The 25,832-nt window shown below is 34.3% G+C and overlaps 1 protein-coding gene and 1 non-coding gene across 2 annotated transcripts in view; both read right to left on the bottom strand.

Annotated features, from left to right (window-relative positions):
- Positions 1 to 23,590, bottom strand: part of LOC118182572 (liprin-beta-1-like) — a 101,433-nt gene extending 77,843 nt beyond the window's left edge. Inside the window, exon 1 of the mRNA XM_085809375.1 lies at positions 22,783 to 23,590. Coding sequence (XP_085665501.1) covers positions 22,783 to 23,499 — 717 coding nt within the window. The 5' untranslated portion in view covers positions 23,500 to 23,590. The remainder of the gene's footprint in view (positions 1 to 22,782) is intronic.
- A 1,853-nt stretch (positions 23,591 to 25,443) lies between these two features.
- TRNAP-UGG (transfer RNA proline (anticodon UGG)) lies at positions 25,444 to 25,515 on the bottom strand. Its single transcript has one exon. It is a non-coding gene; the product is annotated as a tRNA-Pro (tRNA).
- Between the last annotated feature and the right edge of the window lie 317 nt (positions 25,516 to 25,832).

Raw genomic sequence — 25,832 nt, 5'->3', positions numbered from 1 at the left:
ATTTGCATTTTCGCGAGGAAACGGAAAAAGAGAAGTGATAGTACAAGCTAAAATTCAGGTTAGTAATAAGAGCTGGAAAAAACTTTGCCACAGCTATCGACAGTTTGCAAACTGCACGCAAGGCTGCCAAAAACTCTGACTCTAAAACATTCAAACCTTAGACTTAATTACTTCTCAACTAATTTGCATTCTGGTAAGGTCTACGAAAAGATGAAGTTTTAGAAAAGGTTCAAATCATAACAACTGGTTAATTAACACAGACCTTACAATGTTAGTAAAAACAAAACTCCCTTTCATAACAATAGACAGGTAACGGGCCAACAGAAAAAGGACAACCCAATTATCCGGATTTTTCGAATATCTAGAAGGGAAGTGGTTGCAGTTAGGCAGGACACCTAGCGTTCTACTGTACCTGCAAATTGTGTTTCGTTCTTATTAATGAGGGAGTTCATAGGTTTGATGTTAAAACTTTTTACGTGATTTGTAGATTTTACGAGAATTTTGTAGCATAAATTATAGCTTTCTAATACAAATTATGCATAGAAAGCAAACGCTTCGTTATTGAAGTTGATTTTAAATTAAAAGAAAATTATACAACCAGTCCAACTCAACATCCACAAAGTTTTTTTTAAAGCATTTTTTTGAAATGTTTAAAATATTTTTATTTAAAGATTTTTCGTATTTCAGCAAATAAATTACTAATAACGAATATTTCAAAAGACAACAGAATACATAGCGATGTTATTAAGAATAAAACTTCGATTTCATGACGAATTTACACGGTATTCGACAAATACTACTTAGTATTTAAAACACAAAAACAAAAAAACAAAACAAAACACAAAAAAAAAAAAAAAAAAAAAAAAAAAAAAACCGAAAGCTTAATTAACCTTTTTCTTTTATACTGACTAGAATCAACAGAATAAGGGTTAGAAATCTAAACAAAGGTAAACATAGGTAAATGTTGTAGCGAATGCAAATTTTCTACTTTGAAGAAAGTAGTTAAAAGCCGAGTTTCGGTAGGAGAAAAGAGAGTTCGGCTCTAACCACCATCTCTGCCGTTGTTACGTTTGCTTGTTGCTAGTTCAAGTAGCTTAACTGCATTTATCTGCTGCCACTAGCTTCAAAGGGGGTTTAAGTTATGGGACCTCGGCTAAGCCCTGTAGTCTAGGTCTATCGTTTGTTAATATCTTCAAATTTTAGTTTAATTACGTGATTTTCAGCTTCCGCCCAAGCAGAGGCCAATTTGTTAGTGTCGAGTTGACGCATTGTAAATTTTCAAAAGATTTAATAAAGGGTATTTTAACCCTTCTCTTGGCATTTTTTTTTTGGGGGGGATGAGTACTTGCTTAAGGAGAAGAATCATTTTCCACTTTAAAAAAGATACAAACCGAAAACAAAATAACATTAATTAACCAATTTAAGATAGAAAAGAAAGGAATACATAAAAAATTTACTTATGCTTTACTGATATATTAAATTCATTTCCGTTTCTCTGTTTTAATTTAAAGTTCTTACTGCCTTTTTCCACAGTACTAAAGCTGAAAATGCAATTTCTTAAAAGGAGGCCTTTTTTGGGGGGGGGAGAGGGTGAACATTACTAAGCGCATTTACAACCTGTTTTGATTATTCTTAGGGCATTTTAAATTACAAAAAACTGGCACATTAATGCAAATCATTGAAAAGGTTCGCGATCGAGAATAGATTGATTAGCTAAGCGGTCTGAAACTCAAACTGCATGCGGGCCGAAAGCTCGATCTGAAAATCGGTGATGGGTCGCTTTCCCCAACCCCTAAATACAGCTTGACACTTGACGGCGTTACGATTTTGATAAATTTTGTTATCTTGGAGGGATATTACTAAAAATTATCTCCAGATTGTAGATGCCCAACCGTCAATCGGGTTCTTTTCTTATTAATTTTCAACTAGGAAAAAATTTTGTTCACAAATAAATATATTAACAAGCAAATCGATTATTCTTAGCGCAAAAATTCGTAACTGAGCTAATTTACTTTTTGACAAGCATGAATAAGAGTTAATAAAATGATTATGACTACAAATTTATAAAAATGACTATCTTCTAATCTTTAAAGGGCGCAAGCGAACACATCTCGCATTACAAATTTCCGGCTGACAGATATCGCGTATTTAGGAAAAAAAGAATCTTTTAATCTCACAACTGCCGAAAGGTTAACGAATATTAAAATAATGTAATCTCAAACTTCAAATAACTAAAATCTAGAAATCTTTGCAAACCGTATTTGCAAAAAATACATAATTGAAATGTCTTCACGGGCCGCATGCGGCCAAGGGGTCGTCAATTTGAGATTGAATTAGTTGATAAGCTGCCCTTTGATGAAAATGATTCATATACTGCTTGCATTCTACTGTGATTCTAGATGAAAGGAAGCGTTTCAAATTGCCTACACGTATTTCCACATCCAAAATTATATTCCCCCTTTGTATAGATTAATGTTATTTGTTAGGTGAAAAATATTCTTAGTTGTCTTTTAGAAGAATAAGCGTTAGTTAGTTTAGCGATTCAAGTATGTCACAGAAAGTTCAATTATCTTTACCAAATTTAACGCATAACATTACATCCGATATATGAACACGTATTTTCTTGAGAAATCCTAAGTTCTCAGATTTAACACGATGGTAAATAATTTTTAATAAACCCCTAAAAATTTTTGCGCACCGTTCACTAAATAATAAGATTCAATTTCTATTTTATTACAGAGACTTTCAAATACCGAAATTTATATTCTTTTTTATATTGATTTCAAATCTGATTAATTTTCCAACTGAGCATTATTTTTGAGTAATTACGTATTTTACGAAAGGGGGGGGGGTCCTTATTCTGCGTGTATAATCTTTTACAACTGGTAGATCAAATCCCGGCGAACAAGCTGTGAGAGTAAGTGTTTTGTGTGGTTTTCTGCATTTATAACAGGAGTACAAGCTTTCTCTTCGAAAGTCACCTAGGAAGCCATCCTTTTCCTTTGTCAGAAAGCCTTCATGCGTTTCGCCGTATTCATTTAAATAAACAAACGCTCTTTATTCTTAATTTTGCTACGTAACGGATTTTACTTCAGACGTAGCAAAGTAGCTCAAATGGCAGAATCAAACTTAAAATAAAACTAGTTTTCCTGAATAATTCTAATGTTAATTAGTGTTGCTAACCTAGAATTGGATTCAGTTATTTGTTTACTGCAATGCTTCCCAAACTGTTTAACCTAGAACCTACGTGAAAATAGCTATTTTGATAAAACAGAGAAAATGGAAATTCATAGAAGAAAATAATGTGATATTAAAGTCTTAATAAACATATGTGACTAATAAAAAACTAATTGATAATTATACATTAATGAACAAGTAAAGATAAATATGTTGTAAATAATACAAAGAATTACACACTAATACTGCTTAATAATACAAAAAAGAACACTTGAAAATTTTTCGCGCACTACAAAAACTGTCTCCCGGCCCACACTTTACGACTCACTAGCTTAAAGCAGAGAAAAAAATGAAGGTTATCTCCTTAGCTCCATTTCAGTTTTTACTGAAGGCACCTCTAATGATATTGCTGAATTAATCACCGTTCTAAAAGTAATTAATAAGATTAGTAATAAACGATGGAATTTCTTCTACTGGAGATATATTATTAGAATTTTAAATCTTACTACGTAAATATTTTTTAAAAAAATATATGAACGGCCAAACGTTCGGTCGAAATTCCAACTTCAACGAAACTACCAAATAACAAAACCACTAAAAATAAACTACCAATGAAACATTTTTGTCACTTCCTTCAGCCTGTCACAAAAATAGTACGATCTATGGAATAGAATGAAGTATTTTTTTTAATAATAATCATTTCCTGTAATACTTAACTTGCTTATTTACTTTTTAATACTTAACTTAATTCAGTGCTCATGCACTTGCTTGCCAGGGGCTGAAGCCATGGAATAACGGCGTTTTCATTCTTTGTTTCATTCAAGTTTGAGATCTAGCAGTGGGAAGAACTGAATTCATGTAGTTTTCTCAATAAAACAAATGAAAACATAAGCCAATTCCTTTTAGGATGCCAGTCAACACAGTATCATTCTTTAGCCGTCTAAGAAATTAAGAAACAGGCGTTAATTTCTTTGACGTACAATTTGAAGGTTATATGCTTCTACTTTGCTTCAAGTCATGTCTAATGAGGTCTTTAGCACATTTCTTTCGGTAGAAAACTCATTAATATGACTTAAAAAATCTGTTAATTATTATGCTTTAAAAAACGACTTTAGTGTATGCTAGATGCTTGCTTCACAAAGGAATTACTTAGGCATGATAATTCATACTTTTATGACACATAATTGTCAAAACAGCATTATTCGTTTAAATTTCTTAGGAGTTTTCGGGTATTAATAATATGCAGTTCAAGCAAAAAGTAAGCTGTGATGACAAGCATTTCGATTAACTACGAAAATAAATGATGAAATTGGTATTCATTTGACTATATTTACACTCAGAAGTGTAGAGTCATTACGATTTTTTGATGCAGGAGACGTAAAAAATGCGCAACGCTCTCGCCGGGACTCAAACTTGGGTCTCTCGAATACGTGTCGAGTGTGCTACCGTGACACCACGAAGACATGCTCGAAGTAGGGAGAAAATATGTTATACACTCTCCCCCTTGTAAAGGGCGACTGGAAGTTAGCGGACGCAATCGCCAAATCCTAGTGGCGACAGAGAGACAGAAAGAAGTACAGGGGGCACCAAAACATCGCCATGGGCAAAATTGGTATGGCCCTGTGCACTAACCATCTATGGAAGTGTACCCTGACCGGGCAAAACGCTAACACCATGCTCGCGAATTTGTCTACATTGCAACATTCATAATACACAGTTATATATTAATGGTGCATAATTTGCATTGCAGACAATATTGTCTAAGATATACTTTACACGGGAACTTTGCAGTTGAATGGATAAATACAATAATTACAATGGATAATTACAATAAGTTATTTACAGATGTATATACATACGTCTTTTGTGTTTCGGTTTGGAGCTTTGTTGGCGGGGGGGAGTGTTTATGGTATGTGGTTCTTTGTTTGTTTGTTTACACGGTTCACAGTTTATAAGTTCATTCATAATGTAGTTCATAGTTTATAATGTAGCATACAGTTTATGAATTCATTTCACGGTAGATAGTGTTGAGTACGTAGTACTAGTTTATCTGTCACACATTGCACAGTATGAAGTAGTTCGTAGTTTGAGTAGTATGACAAAAGTCACGCTGCTCTCAATAAATGGAGTTATTTAATTGTGTTTTCTAAAGGCACTCCTGTATAGAATGAGGGTGAGAGTGGATATTCTTATTGTTGCGTTTTATGAACTTAGAAGATTATTTTGGGTCGTAAGCTATGGATCACACAGGTCCAGTCATTAGCGGTGTAAAAAATCAATAATGTTTTTGATGTTTTAAATCTATACTGGTTGGTACTTATTCTATTGTCTTTATATATATATGGTATTTCAGTCTATTGACCAGAAGTCGTTCAAGCAGCTTTCCCACGGCTGGTAGTAGATTTATTGGTCGGTATGAGCGAAGGGTTCTCTGGTTTTTTGTTTTTTTTCTTCGAGAACAGGATGATTTGCCCGAGCTTGAAGCAGTCGGGGAAGCAGTTGTATTTCAGGCATTTATTGTAAAGATTTAGGAGTATTTCTGGGCTGACTTTACAGATTATCTTCAAAACTTGATTTAAAATCCCATCTGGGCCAGGTGCCTTCGCATTGTTGAGTGTTTTGACGAATTGTAGTAATTCGTTCTTCGTAAATTGTCTGTCATCTGGGGTGTTTGGTGAATTAATGGAGGTTCTTAATTCTCGTTGCTCTGGGGTTTATTCGTCGCTATTGTCCTGTGGGAAAACATGGTCTAGGATGTTGTTTAAGTCATCTGTCGTAATGTTGGCATTGTCGTGCGTATGTATGCTATTTGGGGTGTGTATCTGCGTCGGCTTGAAAATCTTTGAAGTGACCATTTTACAGAGTGCTCCGTAAGTATTCTGGTTATTGGTGCAAAAGAAGGTCCAAGATTTGAGTTTAGCTTCCATGATTTTCTTCTTATAGATTGCCCTTTGACAATTGTATTCGGCCCAAGCTGTTGTGCGATCTTCGTCGTTTGTGCGGCACTTTAATCTTTGCCTTAGCGCTCTGGTCCTTTGGGGATCTGCACACAGTTCTTTGGTCCGCCAGTTAGCTTTTGTTTCATTGGTGGCTGACTTTAGTTTGAAGGATGCATGGCACCATTCTTGAATAAGTCGTGTGACGTGTATTGCATATATATTGACATCTTCTTTGGATTTAGTCTGAGTGGTGGTTTGTAGAATGGATTAAACTTTTGGACTTAATAGTTTTATAAACGTTTTCTCTGTGCTGCTACTAATTCGAAAGCGTTTCGTCTGTATGTTTTCTATTTTCTGGGAAATTTCAAAGGTGATGTATTTGTGGTCGGAGAAAGAAACGTCTTCGCTGATCTTCCTATTCTGGATTCTGTGAGTCAGATGGTGTGTACTGAGAGTCAAATTGGGCCATCCTCTTCCACTGATTGTGGTGAAAGTGGGTAAGTCCTCTGGGTCGTTGTGCAGGATTAGATTGTTAGAGTTAATAAAGTCCTCCATTCCAGGTGGTGACAAATTGTTGTTCACCAGCTTTTAGTTCAGGCGCCATTGTAGATTCATTAAGTTATTTCAATGCTGAAGGCATGAAAAATGTGCAGTGCCCTCGCCGGGATTCGAACCTAGACCTCTCGAATACGCGCCGAGGTGCTACCGTTATGCCACGAAGGCATGTTGGAAGGAGGGAGAAAATACTTTATACAAGTTAAAATATATATTTGTTTCCCTTGCAACTAAACATAATCTAAATTTGGTTAAAATATTATGTCACAGGCTTTAACAATAGAATAAATTTCAACATAAATTCTTGTTTTAGTATTGTGAACTGTTTTATTTTCTTGTCTGATTTTCAATAAATAATAGAACCTTTAAAAAATTATAAAAATTAAAATAAATATATATATAACCCTTCAATAGCAAATCTCCTATTTAAACGAGCGAAAAACAACTTTCCCTGGCACTCCTAAGGACCCCCGCAAGTCTTCCCTGCGTTAACGTAATTTACGACTTTTTTCTTCTATTGAGACACATCTAAACGAACACTGCTCAAACACCCAAAACTTTGAAGAAAAATAAAACCATAATACTATGATAAAATGAACAGTGAGCAAAGGATTTTAAGTCGGTAATCATAACAGCAGAATCGTGTATAAGAATAAGAAATCAGATCTGATAAGGAAATAATAGAAACCAGCGTAGGCCAAACGCAAAACTCAAGGAAGGCTTTTAATTGGGCATCATAGCATTCTCCTCCCCACGTTCCAAAAAACTTTTTAACATCCTCACAAAACACGGAGCTTTAAACAGTGGACGTGACTTCAACATGTCAGGTTCACTTCATCATTGATCAGAGAGGAAGGCTGAGGAGAAGGGTGTTGAACGGATTTATCCCACGTCAGGAAAGAACTCGACGCTAATGGAAAGTCATGTCATTGAAAATCCAATATTGAGTATAATGAGTGATCGCTAGGTGAAAATATATTTCAGTTGGTATGCGCGCTAACAAAATATTTTAATGAAAATAACATTGCCCTCTCTCTCCAATCTTTAATTTTCCATGAAAATATCCTCGTCATGTTCAAGAGGAAAAAAGTAAAATTTTAGTCTCTTGCGGAATGTATAAACGATAACTAACAGTCTATTCGCTTTTTTTTTTTCGGGGGGGGATGCAAGAAAGATGAAAAATCACTGCGTTCTTGACCAGGATTCGAACCACTGATCTTTCAGATGATAGCTGGACGTGCTAACTAACTAAGACAACATGAACAGAGGAGATGAAATAATTCCTTACAGCCCCACTCAAATTAACAATGCCAAAAGAACTCTGTCTTTCTATAACATTAACGGCTATCATTCTCAGAAAAAGTTCGATATTATATAAACGTAAGTATACACATTTTAAGAAGGGGCCTGGAATGACTCACCTATAAGCCATTTAAACGAGTTTCAAAATGACAAAGAACATGATTTCTCAGAAACGCTACAATTGATGAATACGGAGAATGAAAATAGTTTTCTAACACAATTACGTTACAATTTACGGCATATTCATATCAAACAAGGTTTGTGTTTTGTTGAACATTCTAACTGTAGTGCTTCGATTCACTGTGTCAAATGTTTCCAATATTTTAGAAACTATTTCGTAAGATTATAAAGAGAACTTTGGATCACTCATCAATGAATATTAGCTCAACATTCTTTTAAGGAGAATCTACGTTTCCTGTAGCTGAAAGACAAATATCTTAAATTCTTTTTGTAAGGTTCTCTGTATCTAGAAGCTTATGGTTAATGCCCCGCAAGCCTTATTCGACTGGTAGAGAGTTATCGCTTAGTCTGAAACATATCGCAAAGTCTGAAGATTAAAATAACACTCTTAAATGAACAGAAAAGCACGACATGTGCAATAGACGAATCTCCACCACTTGCGGGTATATAAATTAACATAACAAAAATTTAAATTTTATATGTTGGTAAGGTAGTATGAGACTACACACAAAATAGACAACTCAAGCTGTTCATATGGTTAACGGCGCGTATTTTAAACGTCTGTTAGCAAGACATTAAAGCCGAAATATAACTTAGGCAGAGATGAAGATAGTAACTAACAGCAAGACAAGGCTGCCAGAAGCTCTAATCTAACTCAAAACCTCAGCTTACATACACAAACAACTAATTTGCATTTTGGTGAGGACTACGGAAAGGAGAAGTTATAGTAAAGGTTTAAATCATAATAATTGATTAATTAACATAAAACACCTTACACATTCTTCGAATTCCTTCTCTGCTTAAGTGAAAGAACAGGGCTAAGAAGATATAACTGACAAAAAAGAATTTTCATCTTTCCTGTTAGTAAGAAAAATCATAGTATTCCCATTAAATAACAGACTATCAATGTATAACATTCCTTAAAAAATCATATACGCTATACACTAAAGATAACTTTAAAAACTTTTACTTAATCATAAAATGAATAATCATAAAATTGTCTTTACCAATTTTGGTTTGACAATGCTGTTTCTGTGTTCAGTTATCACGTCTGATTTCTTAGGCCTGATTTTTCTTTCTTTTAGTAATCACGTATAAGAATACACAAATCACATGTTGTTCTATGATTGCCAATTTAAAAATCCTCATCTTTGTTCACTGTTCATTTTATCATAGCATTGATTTTATTTTTCTTCAAAGCTTCAGGTATTTGATAGGTGTCCGCTTAGAAGAGGTTCACTAGACGAAAAATCCGTAAATTATGTTAATGAAGGGAAAACTTATGGAAGTGCTAGGGATGGCGTTCTGCTCCCCCTACTTAAATAGAATATTTATTAGTAAAGAAAATTTGTGCATATATTTAAAAGATATATTTCTTATTGAAAATCAGACAAGAAAAGAAACGAAAATACGAAAACACGAAAACAAGAAATTAGGTTCAAGTTTATACTATTTTAAAATCTAGGACACAAGATTTTTAAAAAAAAATATTAAAAAGTTCAGTTACAGGATGAAAAATACATATTTTAACTTCTAAGTGTAAATACATTCAAACGAATATCAGTTTCATAATTTCTTTTCGTAGTTAATGAAAATGTTTGACACCATAACTTACTTTTTGCGCCGAACTGTTCATTATTAATATCCAGAAACTCTGATGAAATTTAAACAAACAACACAATTATGAGAATTATGTATTACGAAGTATGAATCAACATGAATAAGTAATTTTTAACATAATAATTACCAGAGTTTTATATCTTAATAGAAAGTGATATTAATCATTTCGGTTCTCCACTGAACGAAATCTGTTAAAAACGTCTTTAGACATGACTTAAAGCATGATAAAAAGCAGATAACCTTCAAACTGTACGTCGAATAAATTAACGACAGTTTCTTAATTTCACAGAGGGCTAAAAAACGACATAAACTAATAACAGAAAGCAAATGTTGGACGAGAGACAATATTCTTGGCGAGTGGCACAAATTATCAGTCTTATTTGGGGGGGGGCACATAACTTTATATAACATTTTATAATTATTTATTCATAATTACTAATGAGTTAATACATTGATGTGTGCGTACATTAATTTATCATTATTATATTACTTTCTTCAGGCGCTCCAGTTTTTATTAGAAAGAACTTTATACATATAAAGGACAGTAAATTACGACTAATATACACTTTATGTCACGATACTAAAATGTTTCACAAACCCTTCCATAAGATTATTGAATAAATAATCACTGCTTAAAAAAAATCGTATACCATATATTAAAGTTCATTTCAGCTAACCTCTTGCTGTTCAGAAAATAACAATAGTTCCCACTAATTTGGTTATAATGCTTGGTATGATTCGTTGTGCACAACTACTAGAGTGCTCAAAATAACCCTTATAACCAAATACCCAATTACTGCCTTTAAGTGGCGTTTGTTTTTGCTTGAAATGCTAGCCTAAAATATACAAAAATTCAAAACTTGACGGTCTTTGACATCAGCACTTGCTGAAACAGAAGTCAGAGTGGTAAAGACTCGCTACCAGCTGAACTATTAATTAAAGATGCTTCTCCTATAAGCAGTAATAATTACTACAGTATAAATAAAGCATTAAGTATTAATTCCACAAAGCAGATAACTAACAGATTTAACTCCATGAAGCAGAAATTTTGAGTTTCAAGTACGCAGAAAGTTTTCGGAATGAATAAATGAATAAAAAAATATTTTCCATGACCGCAATAAAATCCTGCTTCGTTAAATAGCCCAGCAAAATTACAGCTTTAAGTAGCAAAATATGCTCATAAAAAAGATATAATAAAGGAATGCATATATTAAACACTCATTTAAACTGACAAGAAACTTCAACTGTAAGTAAAACTAAGTGTCGCAGCTTATCAATGCATGAAGAATTTTTTAAACGTTTTTTTTTTTATTCTCATCTAAACTACAGAATCCAGAATTAAAGATGCAATTGAAAAAACTGAAATGCTAAGAAAGACTTAAGAATATTTACAGTAACAGAATGAGAATTTTTCCCTATCTTGAAACGGATATTATTTGAATATGGCAGAACACACAAGAACTATCTGCCTAAGAGGAAGACTTCCTATAAGAAACTGCTTTAAAATCATGTTTTAAATGGAGAAAATAATCCCTACAGGCAGCCTGCCCGCTTGGGTTCGAACCTGAGACAAACAATCAGTATTCACCATTTTTTAACTGCTCAGCGACTAGTGAGACTTTCCCATATCAAGCGCTCATGTATAATCTTCGGTGAAAAATACAGCGCTCCGGAAAAATTATGACATAACTGCAACTATAATTTTATTCAAATGCAAGAAACCAACTAATTTTGCGTAGTTTAAATTTTAAAATCAAAAACAAAAATTAGGAAAATAAGAACACGATTAATTAGTGAAATATTTTGATTACTTTTTAATAAATTCAAAGTATTAGTCACAAAAGGTGGTAGTTGAAACAATCCCCAATTTTGCAACTGTGTCAATGTTAGCAATATATGTAATTTTACTATTATTTATTCTTCAGCTGTACTCTAAAGCTACATGTTTCCGCCTCTAAGGAATGCATATTATGTATCCGAGCTAAAAAAGGGAGGCACAGATTCCTTCAAACCATCTATTAAACAGGCGAGCAGAGATTGTCAGCAGGAGCAAATGCCGCCCCCCCCTCTTCCGCGCGCCAGCAAGCATTGTGAAGCCTCACAATGACAGCGAGGTGTTAAGGGTTATTATCCTAACTGCTGGGTTCGTGCGTAGGACGCATAGTAATTGATTCAAGAATTTTACATCACCGAACACAACGCTGTTCGCTGCACTTTTCAAAAGCCAATATAAGTACCTCGGCCCGTAGCTGTCGGCTATTCTTTTGTCGCAAAGCACGACGCTTTACGGCAAATCACGCTTGTTTCAAAAATTTTTTTTCTCTGTTTTAATTAATGAATTTAATTCAACGCAACTGGATAAATTACATTTTGCAGATATACATATGCCGAACAAACATATTTCCTACTGACTGATTTCAGTACATAAAGCATAAAAAATATAAAAATACATAGGCAGTAATGTACTAAATTTGGTCACATAATCGAGTGTATAAACAGCCTAGCCCAACTGTAAATACACGGCTTAATTTCCAAAACTAGAAGTGCGGGAGACTTAAGGAAAGCCATCAGGAAGGAGGGAGAAAAGGAATAAATAAAATAACCAATAAAATAATAACTTATACCTAAAATAAATAATTAAATCAGAATTCAATAAAATTTTAAAAAATAAATAAATAAATTCTCAAATTATTAAATGAATGATAAATAATGAAATAACGGGTCTCCTTTTGTTTGGGGCTCCGGCTAGAATTGCAATCTCACTCAAGAACTAAGAAATAGCACACCCGATTTCTGGCTGAATTTAAACCCTGAAATATACAGTATAATCTACTATTTCAAAGAAAGATTCTTTTTTTCCACAGCACAGCTATAAAAAAAGGTAAAACGATTGAAGAAAAAAGGTAAAACGATAAGATTAACGATGGAAATTTTAAAAGAGAATGTAACTTCGAAAACTAAGAAGAAACCAACACTTTCTGACTGTGATGCCCTATCGGTATAATTCTAGCTGCTAAGCAGAGTACGAAAGAGGGAAAAAACTTCCTCCAAATCCGATTGAACAAACATGAGAACAAAAGTAAGGCTCTGTACTAGAGATAATTTTCGTCCCTCGTATTTAGTTATAACGCTCAAAAAGTCTGCAGTGAAAAGTTACTAACGCTGGACGTGCACGACAAGGATAATCACTTTTAGTACTTTCGGAAATGAAAAATTTAACCACTCTCATAAAGTGATTGCACTTTTTGGAGAGTAAGACTTTGTTAAATGTGGGCAGGGCTTTTCGTACCTTAAAAGTATCAATTTCCGTCAAAGGGTTTGTCCCTCACGGAAAGAAGGCATGCATTCAGAAGTTAGAATCGATTTTTAAGATATATTTGTTATTGAAAAACTTTTTTGCCATTTGGAATTATGGCTCACTTGAATAAAAGTTGCTTTCCGTCTAGAATTACCACATGTGCCAAAACTGAGAAGTACTGGACCCCAGCTCCGGCGCAACTTAAAGCTATCTGTATGCAGGTTAAGTGGCACTTGTACACAAATAGAAAAGTAAGAACACCTGCGCACAAGAAACATTTATTGTTGAATGAATAATAGCAGTTTGCATAGATCATTGAAATTTCCGTTCAAAACCACATGTTCTTGCTTATCATTTGATAACATGAAACAGTGAGATTACTAATTTGGTTTATAAAATTTTAAGTTACTGTGCTGCACAAATATAGATTTTAATAAAATGTTTACATTACGTATCTGTAAACGCGAAAAGAATGACACATACCTTAAGAAGTCAGGTTGTAGAGACATTACGTTAATTGGAAAAGTCTGAGAGATGAAAAATGAGCAAAAGCCTTCACCGGGAATCGAACCGCGGACCTCTGGAATACGCGCCCAGCGTGCAGACAACCACACCAGGAAGGCATGCCAAGAAGGCTAGAGAAATACCTTATAAGGTACCTTTAAAATGTCAAAATATTCTCCGAATAAAACACATTTTATGGTTCAATATCTTATAAGAGAGAAATTTTATTATTTATGATTTACTTATTATTTCGATATCCTTAATAATGTATCTGCTACTTTCATTTTATATTCCAAATATTAAAATATTTTAAATAAAACTCCTTTTTTGTTATTCCCATAATACTGTAGTATATACTACATAAAGCATTATCTAAATAAATGAGTATATTTACACACAAACGCAGAACACACTGTTTCGAAATTTAATTATAATGCACTATGTTATGAGTCCATTAGTATGAAGAACAAAGCAGTTAAGTGATTCAAACACAAAACAAGTAATTAAAATTCCAGTTTTCACCGCTATTAATTATTAATGGGTCCCTTAATTTTAAAATGGGGTATTAATATTAGTAGCTTGAGTCATTAACAGATTTATAGGACTCTTATCATTGTTTCTCTTCAGTTATGTTTCAATTCCACATACTTGGTCACTATTGGGTCACTTTCAGTTTCATAAGGGCTTCTGAAAGCACAGGCTCTCCTCTGTGGAGTAAGGCTTTTTGTTCAGACGACGGTTTTGTCGTCAAAAAGCTTTAAGGTTTAAGGCGCAAAAGTTAGTTCACACCTGTTTAGCAGACTTTAAACCAAAGCCAGTCAGGTAAGGTACAGTTGAGCATGCGAAAATGTGTATCAGATTGAGCGAAACCGTCGACCGATGTCTGCTTCGACTGGTCGGCTCTTATACCAAATTGCATAAAGTTGAAAAATTAGAAAATTCAGGCAAAAGCCTCATGGCGTAGCAACGAAGCTCGGCTTATCCCACTTATGATTTTAAAACCACCTCGTAAACGAGGTTCCGTTCAGACGAGGGCTTTGGAGTATCAGTTTTACTTGCCTAGCAACGAAGCTCGGCTTATCCCATTTATGATTTCAAAAACACCTCGTAAACGAAGTTCCGTTCAAACAATGGCTTTGCGGTCATAAGAAGCATAAGCCAAGCTTCGATGCTAGGCAACCAGACCCGTCTACGTCACAAAACCTGGTTTAAGGATTTTGCCTAAAGTTCTAACTTTTCGACTTGCTTGGTATAAAAACTAACCAATCACAGAGAAGCAAACACGAACTGACATTGGGTTAACGGTTTCGCTGGGTCAGCTGCGCATTTACGCAAGCGTAACTTTACCTTCCTTGATTGGCTATGGCTTGAAACTTGTTACACAGGTGCGAACGGACATAATGACTTTTACGCCTTAAGTAACAAAATCTTACGACCACAAAGCCCTCGTGCGATCGAAGTCTAACAAACCCTTCTGTGTCAGAGAAAATTTGCTCACATACATAAGTCAACATTAAAGCAAAAGGAAACTTTCATCAAAAAACAAATCACATTATTTGTTAATATGCCAGTAAATTCTCATTTTTATCAATTCACGAGTTTTATAAGTTATTATGACATGGGAAATTTCATTAAAAAAATATTAGAGAACTTAAGTTGTTCAGTTATCCAAACAATTATATGTTTATTAAACTGCCGATTTTTCCTGCGCTGCTGTCAGTCGGTACAATTTGTAACTGCATTTTATGCCTATTTTTAATTTTAGTTTACTTAAAGGGAAATGATTCTGAAAAACCAAGCTACTGTCTTTTAGCACAATAAAAGAGTATTTCAAAATATTACACGAACAACATTTAAAACTGCAAATTTCGAAAAAAGAAAAAAAAAGATTTATTAATATTTGTTCCTTAAAAGAAAACAAGTTTTAGTTGATCCTGTCTAAATTCCATGTTTTAAAAATTCTAATATAGTTATCTAAACACACAACATACGTAAGTATAAAATACGAATACTTGAATGCTCATCAAGATAAAGGTTTTTCTTCCCCTGCCTTAAAGAACAAAGGGCAATAAAAATGAAAGCATGACGAAAGTAAACTGAAAAAATACAACACATTCTTGAATATACAAATCGTATGGGTAGAAAATGTTATTCAAAATATACGCTCTTATGAGTATATTTGTTTGTTCTAACCAGTGTTTACACAAAACTCGGAGAAATTCTTGACGAATCAGATTTTCGTAACAATTATTTATTTGGATTCCGGATTCTTGCTGCTGTTAAAGCAAAACTCCGTTCATTGATAAACAGCTACTCCACAAATAATATCATTAAATTAGAAAAAGCTTAAAGGTTAACTGACATAATTTCCCTCAATAGTAACTGCTAAAAATTTTCAAAATGGAATTTTAATCATCAGCAAGTTCATATGTTCTCACTTTATCCGAAAATTTAGTATTTAGTTAATCAGTTGCGAACACTTACATATATATAAAACTGCTAAAAATGGAAAGCCTATAGCTTCTACAATACATCGCACATTAGTGTAAAAATATATGCACATGCAAAATTAATAATTTAAACAAATGACCCTGACTAGATATTAATCCTTAATTAAATCAATGAATGATTATTTTCGCTCAATCCCCCCACCAGTACTTCTCCCGCAAGGGTGGGGAAATGCTAAATATGCAAATCCTATATAGCTTGTACAACACATCGGAGATATGTAAAAATATGCAAATCACGTAATGTAAATAATGCAAAAATATATGAATCCTAAATTAAATCCATCAATGATTATTTTCACTCCATTTTTTTTTCCAATACTCTCCCCGAAAGTTTCACTATTTAGACATTATGTTGGCTCTAAATATTGTATGTAACATAATTTGTAAGCAGATTATAACTGGCACTTAGCTCACTCAAATGTAGAACTGTCGCCGACATAAACGCTGTTCATTAAATTTTCAAGCAAACACCTGCACACACAAATGTATGGGTGGCATTCCATTTCCAAACGTTCAAGACCTCTTACTCAAAGTTACTCAACGCCGCATGATCACGTCACTTTCTAATCAACAAAAGTTTCACAGGAGAAGCATTAGGACGTTCTTCTAAAATTAAAAATGTTTGTTTAAGGCTTCAGCATAGCTAATTTACACACTGTTCGTTTCAGTTTTATCGTCATCCTCATCACTATGAATTTTGTTATTCTCCGAATTAACGGCGCGAATGATTGTTTCGCCACACAAAACTTGAAAATTTGCTTCGCTGTTTTGTACACGGTGTGCGAGAATTAACTCCCTCTTGAAAATTGTTCACAACTTTAATTCGTTAACATAAACACTTAACGAATTTTCATGAAACAAAAACCTTTTATTCCTTACAATAGTAATATTTATTACATGATATCTACTTTATGTCACTGAAGATATCAGTGGCGGACCATGGGGCAACATCTAACCTTGCGTGAGCTGGCTTAGCTGGGATCCCGATACGAAGTATGGCAGTCGGTAGTACAATTACAGAGATGGTGGCGAAATGGGAAAGGATCTCGTGCCTCGGTAGATGCAAAGACTATAAGGAATTGCCACTTGAAACTAACAGACACAGGTTCTGAATCTGATGTTAGGAAACACTGTAGCCCCGCAACATCCAAGAAGGACGAAAATGTGCAAGTAGTTCAGGATATGTTAACTCGAAGTCCTCAGAAATCACAGAGGCAGGCATCCCGGGAAAGTGAACCCGAAACACAATCCGAAGAGATGCCAGCTGAGCACGCTCACGCAAAGTTAAACGTTAAGCCATGGTCCGCCACTGATACCTGCAATGACATAAATGACAAATCATGCAATAAATTCTACCACTGCATGTAAGGAATAAAATGTTTTTTCTTTCATGAAAATTTGTTAACTATTTAAAAAGAAGACCCATTTTTATGGTTAGCAACATGGAGAAAAATAATTATTGTGATGAGAATATATGAGTTGAGTGATAGTGAAGATGTGTTTGATTTTTCATTGTTAGAAGATATTGTGGACGACAATGTTGATTATAATTCTGACACTTCAAGTAGTGGTTCCGAAATTATACTACCAAAGAGACAACGAATGGTAGTTATTGAAAGTGAAAGCGAAGAGTCGCCGGAAGAACGGCGCGATGTGACGGAAGAATTAGATATTCCGGATAGAATACATTTTAGTGTATCGCCAAAGGTCATTGGACCACAAATTCCTATAAATACTGTACAGCCGACACAGTATTTCAAATTATTTTTCACAAACGAACTGGTAAATGAAATTATAAAAGAAACCAACAATTAGGCAGAAAATATTCTAAAGAATAAAGAAATATCTAGTAATTCTATTTGGAAAACATGGCGTGCGGTGGAAGAGGATGAGTTTTGGGTTTTTAATGGAGTTATTATCAATATGGGTACGATACCCTTGGCGAATATGCAGGATTATTGGTCAGTTAAGGAGAATATTCACATCCCTTTCTTTGGTAAAATATTTACAAGAAAAAGATTAATGCAGATATTCTGGATGCTGCATTCCGCTGCGAAAATATGCCGGAGTTGCTGGTAGGCAGTGGTACAAAATCGTGCGGAGCGCTAAGGGTTAATCACATATATGCCATAAAATACAGAACACTTCTAAAATAATTAGTACTAGCAAATTCTGCAGTTAAAAAGCGGTCAAGGAGTCAAGGACACTCAAGTCAGTTCTTTTAACGCCAGAAATGTATTTAGTGGAATCTTACCAAAAGTTCTGGACCGTTACGTTAACTTACTATACCCTTATCATCCACGTGGCATAAGGAGTGTTGTCATTGCGCGAAATACAAAATCTTCAGCTAAGCGATCCGTAATTAGCCGGTTCTTAAAGTACTACCTTCAGCAAAGCACAGAACCTTCAATTTAGCTTTCAAATTTAATCAGTTTCCGACTACTTAATAAACTGCGCGATTTAAGACCAATAAAAGCACTTCTTAATGAATTAATTTTTTTAATTTTATATCACACATATCATTTTAAATATATTTAATTTATAATATGCCCAAATGGCAAATTTTTTAAATCTCTGCAGCACCATTTTTTTTTTATAGCCGGGCCCTTTATTTAATAGCCATTAGCCTTGCGCCACTGCTAGGGTCGGAAGTGGTGGCCATTTCATTATGGAAGCATCTAATAGGTGGCCAACGTTGCTTCCTATGAAGGGACGAACAGTTACAACCATGCCTTCTCTGGGGTTCGAACCCGAGCCCATCGCTACTACAGTCAGGGTCATACCAGTTGGGCGGCATTGCAGCATCATTATATACGACATATTTGCAATGTCACACATTACGGACCCCTGTATAGAATCGTTTTGACTCCTCCCCCAAGCACGGCATTGTTAACTCTCAAATGTAGTTGAACAGGCGCAAGAAGCACGAGCATAACTTTAAATTTTACAATATGTAACATAATTATAGGCTACTAAGAAGACGCCAGACAATTAAGACGAAAAAATTTAGCTTCGAAGCCTGGAAATTAAAATCAAAAATTTTGAGTTCTAAGAATTAAAATTTCTAAGATTCCCCCCCCCCTCAGAGGGTAAATGGAGAAATTTTCCTTATTACATTGGACTACGTATTAAGAGCATATTATTCCTGAATTCTGATATTATAAATACATATCTATGTTTATATTATCAGAATTTAGGAAAATCATCCAAAAAAATCTAGAATCTAAAATTAAAATTTTATCTTACTTATGTAAAAATAAATTAAACAATTTTTAAAAACAAATTTAATGAAAAAAATTTAAGTATACAAAATTAGTTGGAAATTAAACGTAAATTTAGATCCCATACGACAAAATACTAGAAACTTTCACAAATATGATAAATGAAATCAATACAGTTACTTAATGCATATTTGAAAGCTTCGAAAAGCATTCTAGATCATTTTTAAATCATAACGCTAATTTCAGAAAAACATAAACTTGAATTTTCAGTATTGATGTAAGAGTTAAAAATGTATATTTTCGAGAATTTTTCTGATTGATTTCATTTAGAGGGAGGAAAATTAATTGCCAATGCATTTTCATTGCCACGTTAAGTATTAATTGATCAAACACTATTTACACTATTTCCAATCAAAAGCGTATTTACACTGCGTAAGATACTTTCCACGAACAGCTGTCTAAAAATATGGAGACTTGGATTTATGTTTGAGATCTGATTAGTAAAGTCTACTGAAAACTGATTCGTTAAACAACAAGGTAAAAGAAAATGCAAACAGAAGAGTACAAAAATACAGAAGCAACTTAATACCACGGTTACTATGTCATCAAATTCCCTTTTCGCACGCGCATATTCATGCATACATATTTGACAATAAACGTCATTCAAAGTAAAATAATATTTAATTATCAATATGTCAGAAAATGCAAGGATTTCAATGCTAGGGCATCGTAATAGGATAGAATACTTTGTATTGCGACAAAACTGACAAAATGGGGCTCGCCAGCGGCCGAGCGATAATAGCCTAGCATTAGTAGTTCCACCCGGTTCAAATCTCGACGAACGGGCTGGCTGCGTGGCCCTTCTGAATTTCCCTCATACGTAAAGTGAATATGAGTCACTTTCCCGTAAAATATCCTCCATGAAGGCATTGGTACCCTTGGGCAGATAGCTCTCGAATCTTTTATCATAATTCAAACAATCTATGAATGGACGATTGAGATATACCTTCTGGAAAAAGAGGCATTCGGCTATTTACAGCCCATATTTGGTTTTGATGCATTTCAAACTGCGCGGACGTGCCAATGTACAAAAACTTCCCATCACCAACGTTTTTTAAGGTTTAAGTAGGGTAAATACATATAGTAATTGCATGAAAACGTAAAACGCGATGACAAATTATTTGGGTTATACTGCATTACACAAACAGCTACTAAAATGAAAAGTCACTAACAAAATGCGTAAAGAAAATAATATTTTAAGAAATCAATTGAAACAAAAATTGCTGTTTTTCACTGATACTATAGTTTTATTAAGTCAATGGTTTTATAAAGTGCATTTAAAACTTATAAAAGTAAACGTAACTATTAATGCATTTAAAAGAGTATATGAACTCCTTCACTACGCTAACCTTCAATCCTGGATTGCCGACTTAGCATTTTATGCACTAACTTGAGCCATCTTTTCTTGGAAAAAGGACTGTCCTATCATCGGATACTATCTAAAATAAACCAATTCATTAGTTCTTGTTGATTCAGAAACCTTTAAAACCTCCCTACCCCCTAAAAAAAGTTGGATGTTTTATGCTTTTGTATTAAAATCTGATTTCTTACAAGTATTTTAAAGACCATCCACTTCGCAAAAATTCCCTCTAGAGCCAAAGTTATGGTCAAAATATTTCTAATCTTTCGCCATTTAAAGATTCATGTGGTTTGTTTATATTTTGCATTTCAGCGAATAATAACGACTTTTTCAACTTTCTACTGTAGAAAGTATAGCGCAGCGATACTTCATTCTATTTCTTATCAGGCAAGAAAGACAGTAATTTATTAACTTTATATGGTTCGATAAACTTGAGAATGTTTTTCAAAAATTTCAAAATTTTTAATCCTCGCATTTAATCCCCTAAACTATTATATATATGATGCTTTTGTATTGTTATGTAGAAAAAAATTGTCTTTAACTTTAGATATAATAATTAGAACTTTTTGTTAAATATCTGAAAAATAGTTGTTGGATCAAGTATTAAAATAACCTCACTTAAATATGAAATCTAAGAAATGGAGATTGTAATTAAACTAAATTACATAAATTCATCATCTTTGTAAAGTAAATAATTCAATTCAAAACTCTAAAAATACAAGCTCTCTTTAAAAACGCTGTGACCTTCCGACTTTTCTGAAAACTTGTAAATCTCATACAAATGTCAATACATAAAAAGTCCCAAACAGAGACAGCCACGAACTAATTCCATTGAAACATAAATACTAAACTCCTCAAGCCACCAGAGGGGGAAAAAAAACCACAAATGACATAATTAGATCACTAGTTCCAATAAAATGACCATACATCAAATCGTTAATTTCAGATAAACAATATTACTCAATTCCATAACTAAACAGCAACAAGTTACCCGGCCTCATTTTAGAAGATCCATGTTTCCCTAAAAATCACACGGGGACATAATCGACCACTATTAAAATAAATATAAACAACAATTTAGAATTAAAACATATTCAGAAATTATTTGTTAACGTAAGATAGCTGGTCAGACTACCCCTACATCACTAGTTAAATAGTATTCCAAATAATTTCTGTTACAAGAGTAATTTACATCAAAAATGGATTACCAACTAAAAACATAATACATGATTATTTTAAATTACTATACAACGTTTTTCTTTTGATACTTAAATAAATATTTGCTTTTCTTTCACTCAATCAAATTTCATTTGGATTATAACAATCCTTAAAATCTCATAGTACCAGTTAATCCTTAAAATCTACAGCATTCCAATACTTAGCCTACACGTTACAAATCATAATCAATTATTGTAAGGATTATATTAACCGAACTATCTTTTTTCATACATATATTTTGAAATTACTTACTCTCATCTTTCATACATATATTTTGAAATCATTTAAATTCTCGCACATACTTCTTAGTTTCTATAGCATGCCAATACTTAGCATACACGTTAGAAATCATTATCAATTACTGTGTAGAGACATTATGTATTTTTTGAAAGCAGGAAAGATGAAAAATTAGCAACGCCTTCGCCGGGACTTGAACCACGGACCTCTCGAATACGCGCCGAGCGTGCTGACCACTACATTACGAAGGCATGCTAAGAAGGCGGGAGAAATACTTTATAACTATAAGAGATTATATGTTATATAAACCTGGTCAGGTAATTATGTGTTATATAAACGTTTATATAACACATCAAATATATAAACGATTACTTTGCCGAAAACGTAAGGGGAGAAAAAAAAAAAAAAACTATCAACCAAAGGGCATAACAGAGTTAAACTTTGTTAACTAGAAATAGGATTATAATAAATTAAAAAAAAAAAAAAAGATTTTTAAATCAGAATCCATACATAATTCATTAAAATTTACTTAGTACTTCAAAATACGTTCAATAAATATGTTAAAAAATTTAAGTGTTTGGACTTTCAGGCATTTACTTACCCAAGGAAGCGAAGAGTAACAGTTTGCATAGACTGGTCTGGGAGCAATGACTGGATTTCTATATCCGATACGACAGTAAGGAGGAGGAGGTATGCATCTTCTGTGAGATTTGGGTTTCCTCCTCACACCTTTAACTGCAGTAGTACTGTAATTAGAGCTGCTGGATTCAGAATCATCCTGACAATGTTCTCCACGCGCAAGGATGCTTGAATCACTCCGGCCGCTGCTAGGCCTCCTTGAAGATTTCGGAAATCCATCGACACCTGGTTCTAATACAAGACTCCTACTTACGATTTTTCTCCTGCGTCTCCTCTGGGGGCTGCTCCGGGCAGTTTTATTTATACATTCTAAACAGCATCCATCAGGACAAGCGTTATTAACTGTCTGGTATTGCCCAGAAGTAGCAGAGGTACTACAAGCGACCGAAAGTGAAGCATCACTAAAATCAGAACCATCGTTCGAAAAAGATCTAATAGGAGAAAACATAGCTTCACTCATATTTTCAACGCAACAGCTTGACAGCTTACCCGCATCTACACAGCAGCGACGGCATGACTCCATGTTAGGTAATTTATGCATTCGATTGTCGTTTTCCTGACGATTCCAACGACTATCGCATCTTACGATTCCATTGTCCGGCGCACGACTTATGTCCGTCAGATGAATGCGTTCTGATCTCCAGAGAGCGCCCGCGGATTTCAAAGGCGAAGAGTACATCGGTTCTTTATAGGCATCAAAAAGGTGTACGGTTTTCACTCATCAGAGTTAGTAACGGTTTCAGGATCATACTGGGACGACCTCTGAATTAAAAAATAAACACTGAAATAATGATCACATCCGCCGATGTTAACTGAGAACAGCACATCAGTTTTTCAATGACGTCCGCATCAAAAATGCGCGGCTATCTGTCAATGGAATTACTGACAGTTCACATAAACATACGGTTATCCTTTTCGCTTTTTAATGCAACCTAATGAACTGAAATAAAGAACAAATCAAGATCGAACGCACTCGGAGTTTTTTTTTAAAAAAAGGCGTCTTCGATAACAGTCCTCACCGAATAAATAAATACCACAGTGTGAAAAACAAGAAGCAGTATTCAATTTTTTAAAAGGGTTCAAGCACAAATTCGTATTCTTTAGCTCCATATTCTTCCTTTAGGATAATAAATCACAAAAGGCATAATATTCTGAAACGGACGCTTATCCATAAAATAAAACTGCGCCTTAAACAAATGAAACAGTCATAAAAACGAGGCACACTCCCGAGCTCGGAAACAAAGACTACTGAGGCAAACAGTAATTTTGTAGTCACTGACGAATTTAATCAATGACCTTTAATCTATTTGAACGGTAGGCGCAGTAATAAAACTATCAACGATTACTAACAAGATGAAAGGATGTTTATGTCTCAGAAATCTTGGGGTCAGCAGCGAAGGGCAACATGGCCGGTCAAAGAAATAAATGCCAAGAATTTTTTTTTTTTTTTCCTTTAATTGCGCATACTTTCGGAAATAAACTCAGATTTCTAATCATAAGAAAATATACTTCCAAATCGCACTTTCGAAAAATCTCGAACGCACTTTTGTACTTCTCTGACAAGGCTAAACTAAAAAATAAACATATTAAATAAAAGCGTTTCTGTTTTAACAAAAGTCCGCATTACACATAACAAAAAATGGATTAAATTAACATTACGGTCTTTTTTAAAAAAACGGAAATCAAATGAACTCTATAGACACTTATGTCAAAAATTACATTGCGCTAACAAGTTTTTTTGCAAAACAAATGACTGCAGTTTTGAATTAAGACTTTTACAATCCGCACAAAAATTGGTTGGTTGATTTGACAACGGCAAAGCACATTATGGCTGTCTGTCTAAAGGGTGGAATGCCTTCGTGAAACCTTTCTAAAGAAAACTGGCTCGTATTCACCTCACATAAGAAGAAAACTATGAAAACTCCCATACCCTTTTCAGTGGGATATCAGTCCGAGTAGAATTACAAGTAATCAGCGATTTTTACCGCTCGGCCGCTGATGGATTGTGGATGGATTGGCTACTAGAAAATTTGGATCTTATCAGAACTTTTCGGTTAAATAATCTTTTTTGGATCACGTACAGAGATTCAGCAGCTAATTTTAACTGCTATTCTTCTATTTTTCCCCTTGCAGTTGGATCCCAGCGAACGTGCTACAGCATTTTCTCCACGAGTAACGGGAATATGACGCGATTTGCCATCAAATGTCTCCTACAAAGGCACTCCCTCTTAATCAACAGTACTCCCGCCCTTCACCAAAACTAAAACAAAGATTTTAGATATATAGAATCCTTTTCTTAAACCATTTTAGTATTCCATACAGAGAGACCTCCTTGTAAAGGCAGTGTGTTACCGCATTTACCAACATTTATAGAAATAGTTTACTTCCGTGTGTTTCACTTAAGTTTGAAATTCGGAAGCCCACATCTTTTAACATTCCACTGAACTTTCCTCATTATGAGTAGGAATTTTTACCGGCTGTTACCAGCTTCTGAGTTCTACCCAGAGGGCACATGACGTTGAAAGTACAGGACGCAGTAATTCCCAGAGGAACAGATCTTGACGTAAAAAAAGGAGCTGTTATGCAGATGTAGGATCGTAAAAAAAGTTATCTTAACCAGATCGGGCTCGACCGGGATTTGAACCCGGGACCTCTCGCACCCAAAACGAGAATCATACCCCTAGACCATCGAGCCTTCGAATGAATTGTTTCCAAGCACACGAATTTTTATCATTCGCGAGACGACCAGCCAGACTTATATCATGATCAGAACAATTAGACGTCTTCCAAATCTGCTACATCTGATCTCCACTTACCGGGAACAACTGCAGCAACACAACGCCTATTTCAGTAATAAATACAGAAAACCCTCTCATGAAGAACATCGTAAAAAATGAACAGTTTTTCTCAGAATATACGAACACTTGTATGTCACTCGTTGTCCTGTTCTCTAAGGGAACCACCTCCACAAAAGCTACAAATCCTTTGAGACTGTTAGGGCTGTTAGAGTGG

This window comes from Stegodyphus dumicola, chromosome X2 (genome assembly GCF_044657685.1).
Source record: "Stegodyphus dumicola isolate Sdum_Otavi_A_Nest chromosome X2, ASM4465768v1".
NCBI classification, from domain to species: domain Eukaryota; kingdom Metazoa; phylum Arthropoda; class Arachnida; order Araneae; family Eresidae; genus Stegodyphus; species Stegodyphus dumicola.
Note: the sequence above shows the minus strand (reverse complement) of the source record. Positions and strands in the feature narration are given on the sequence as shown.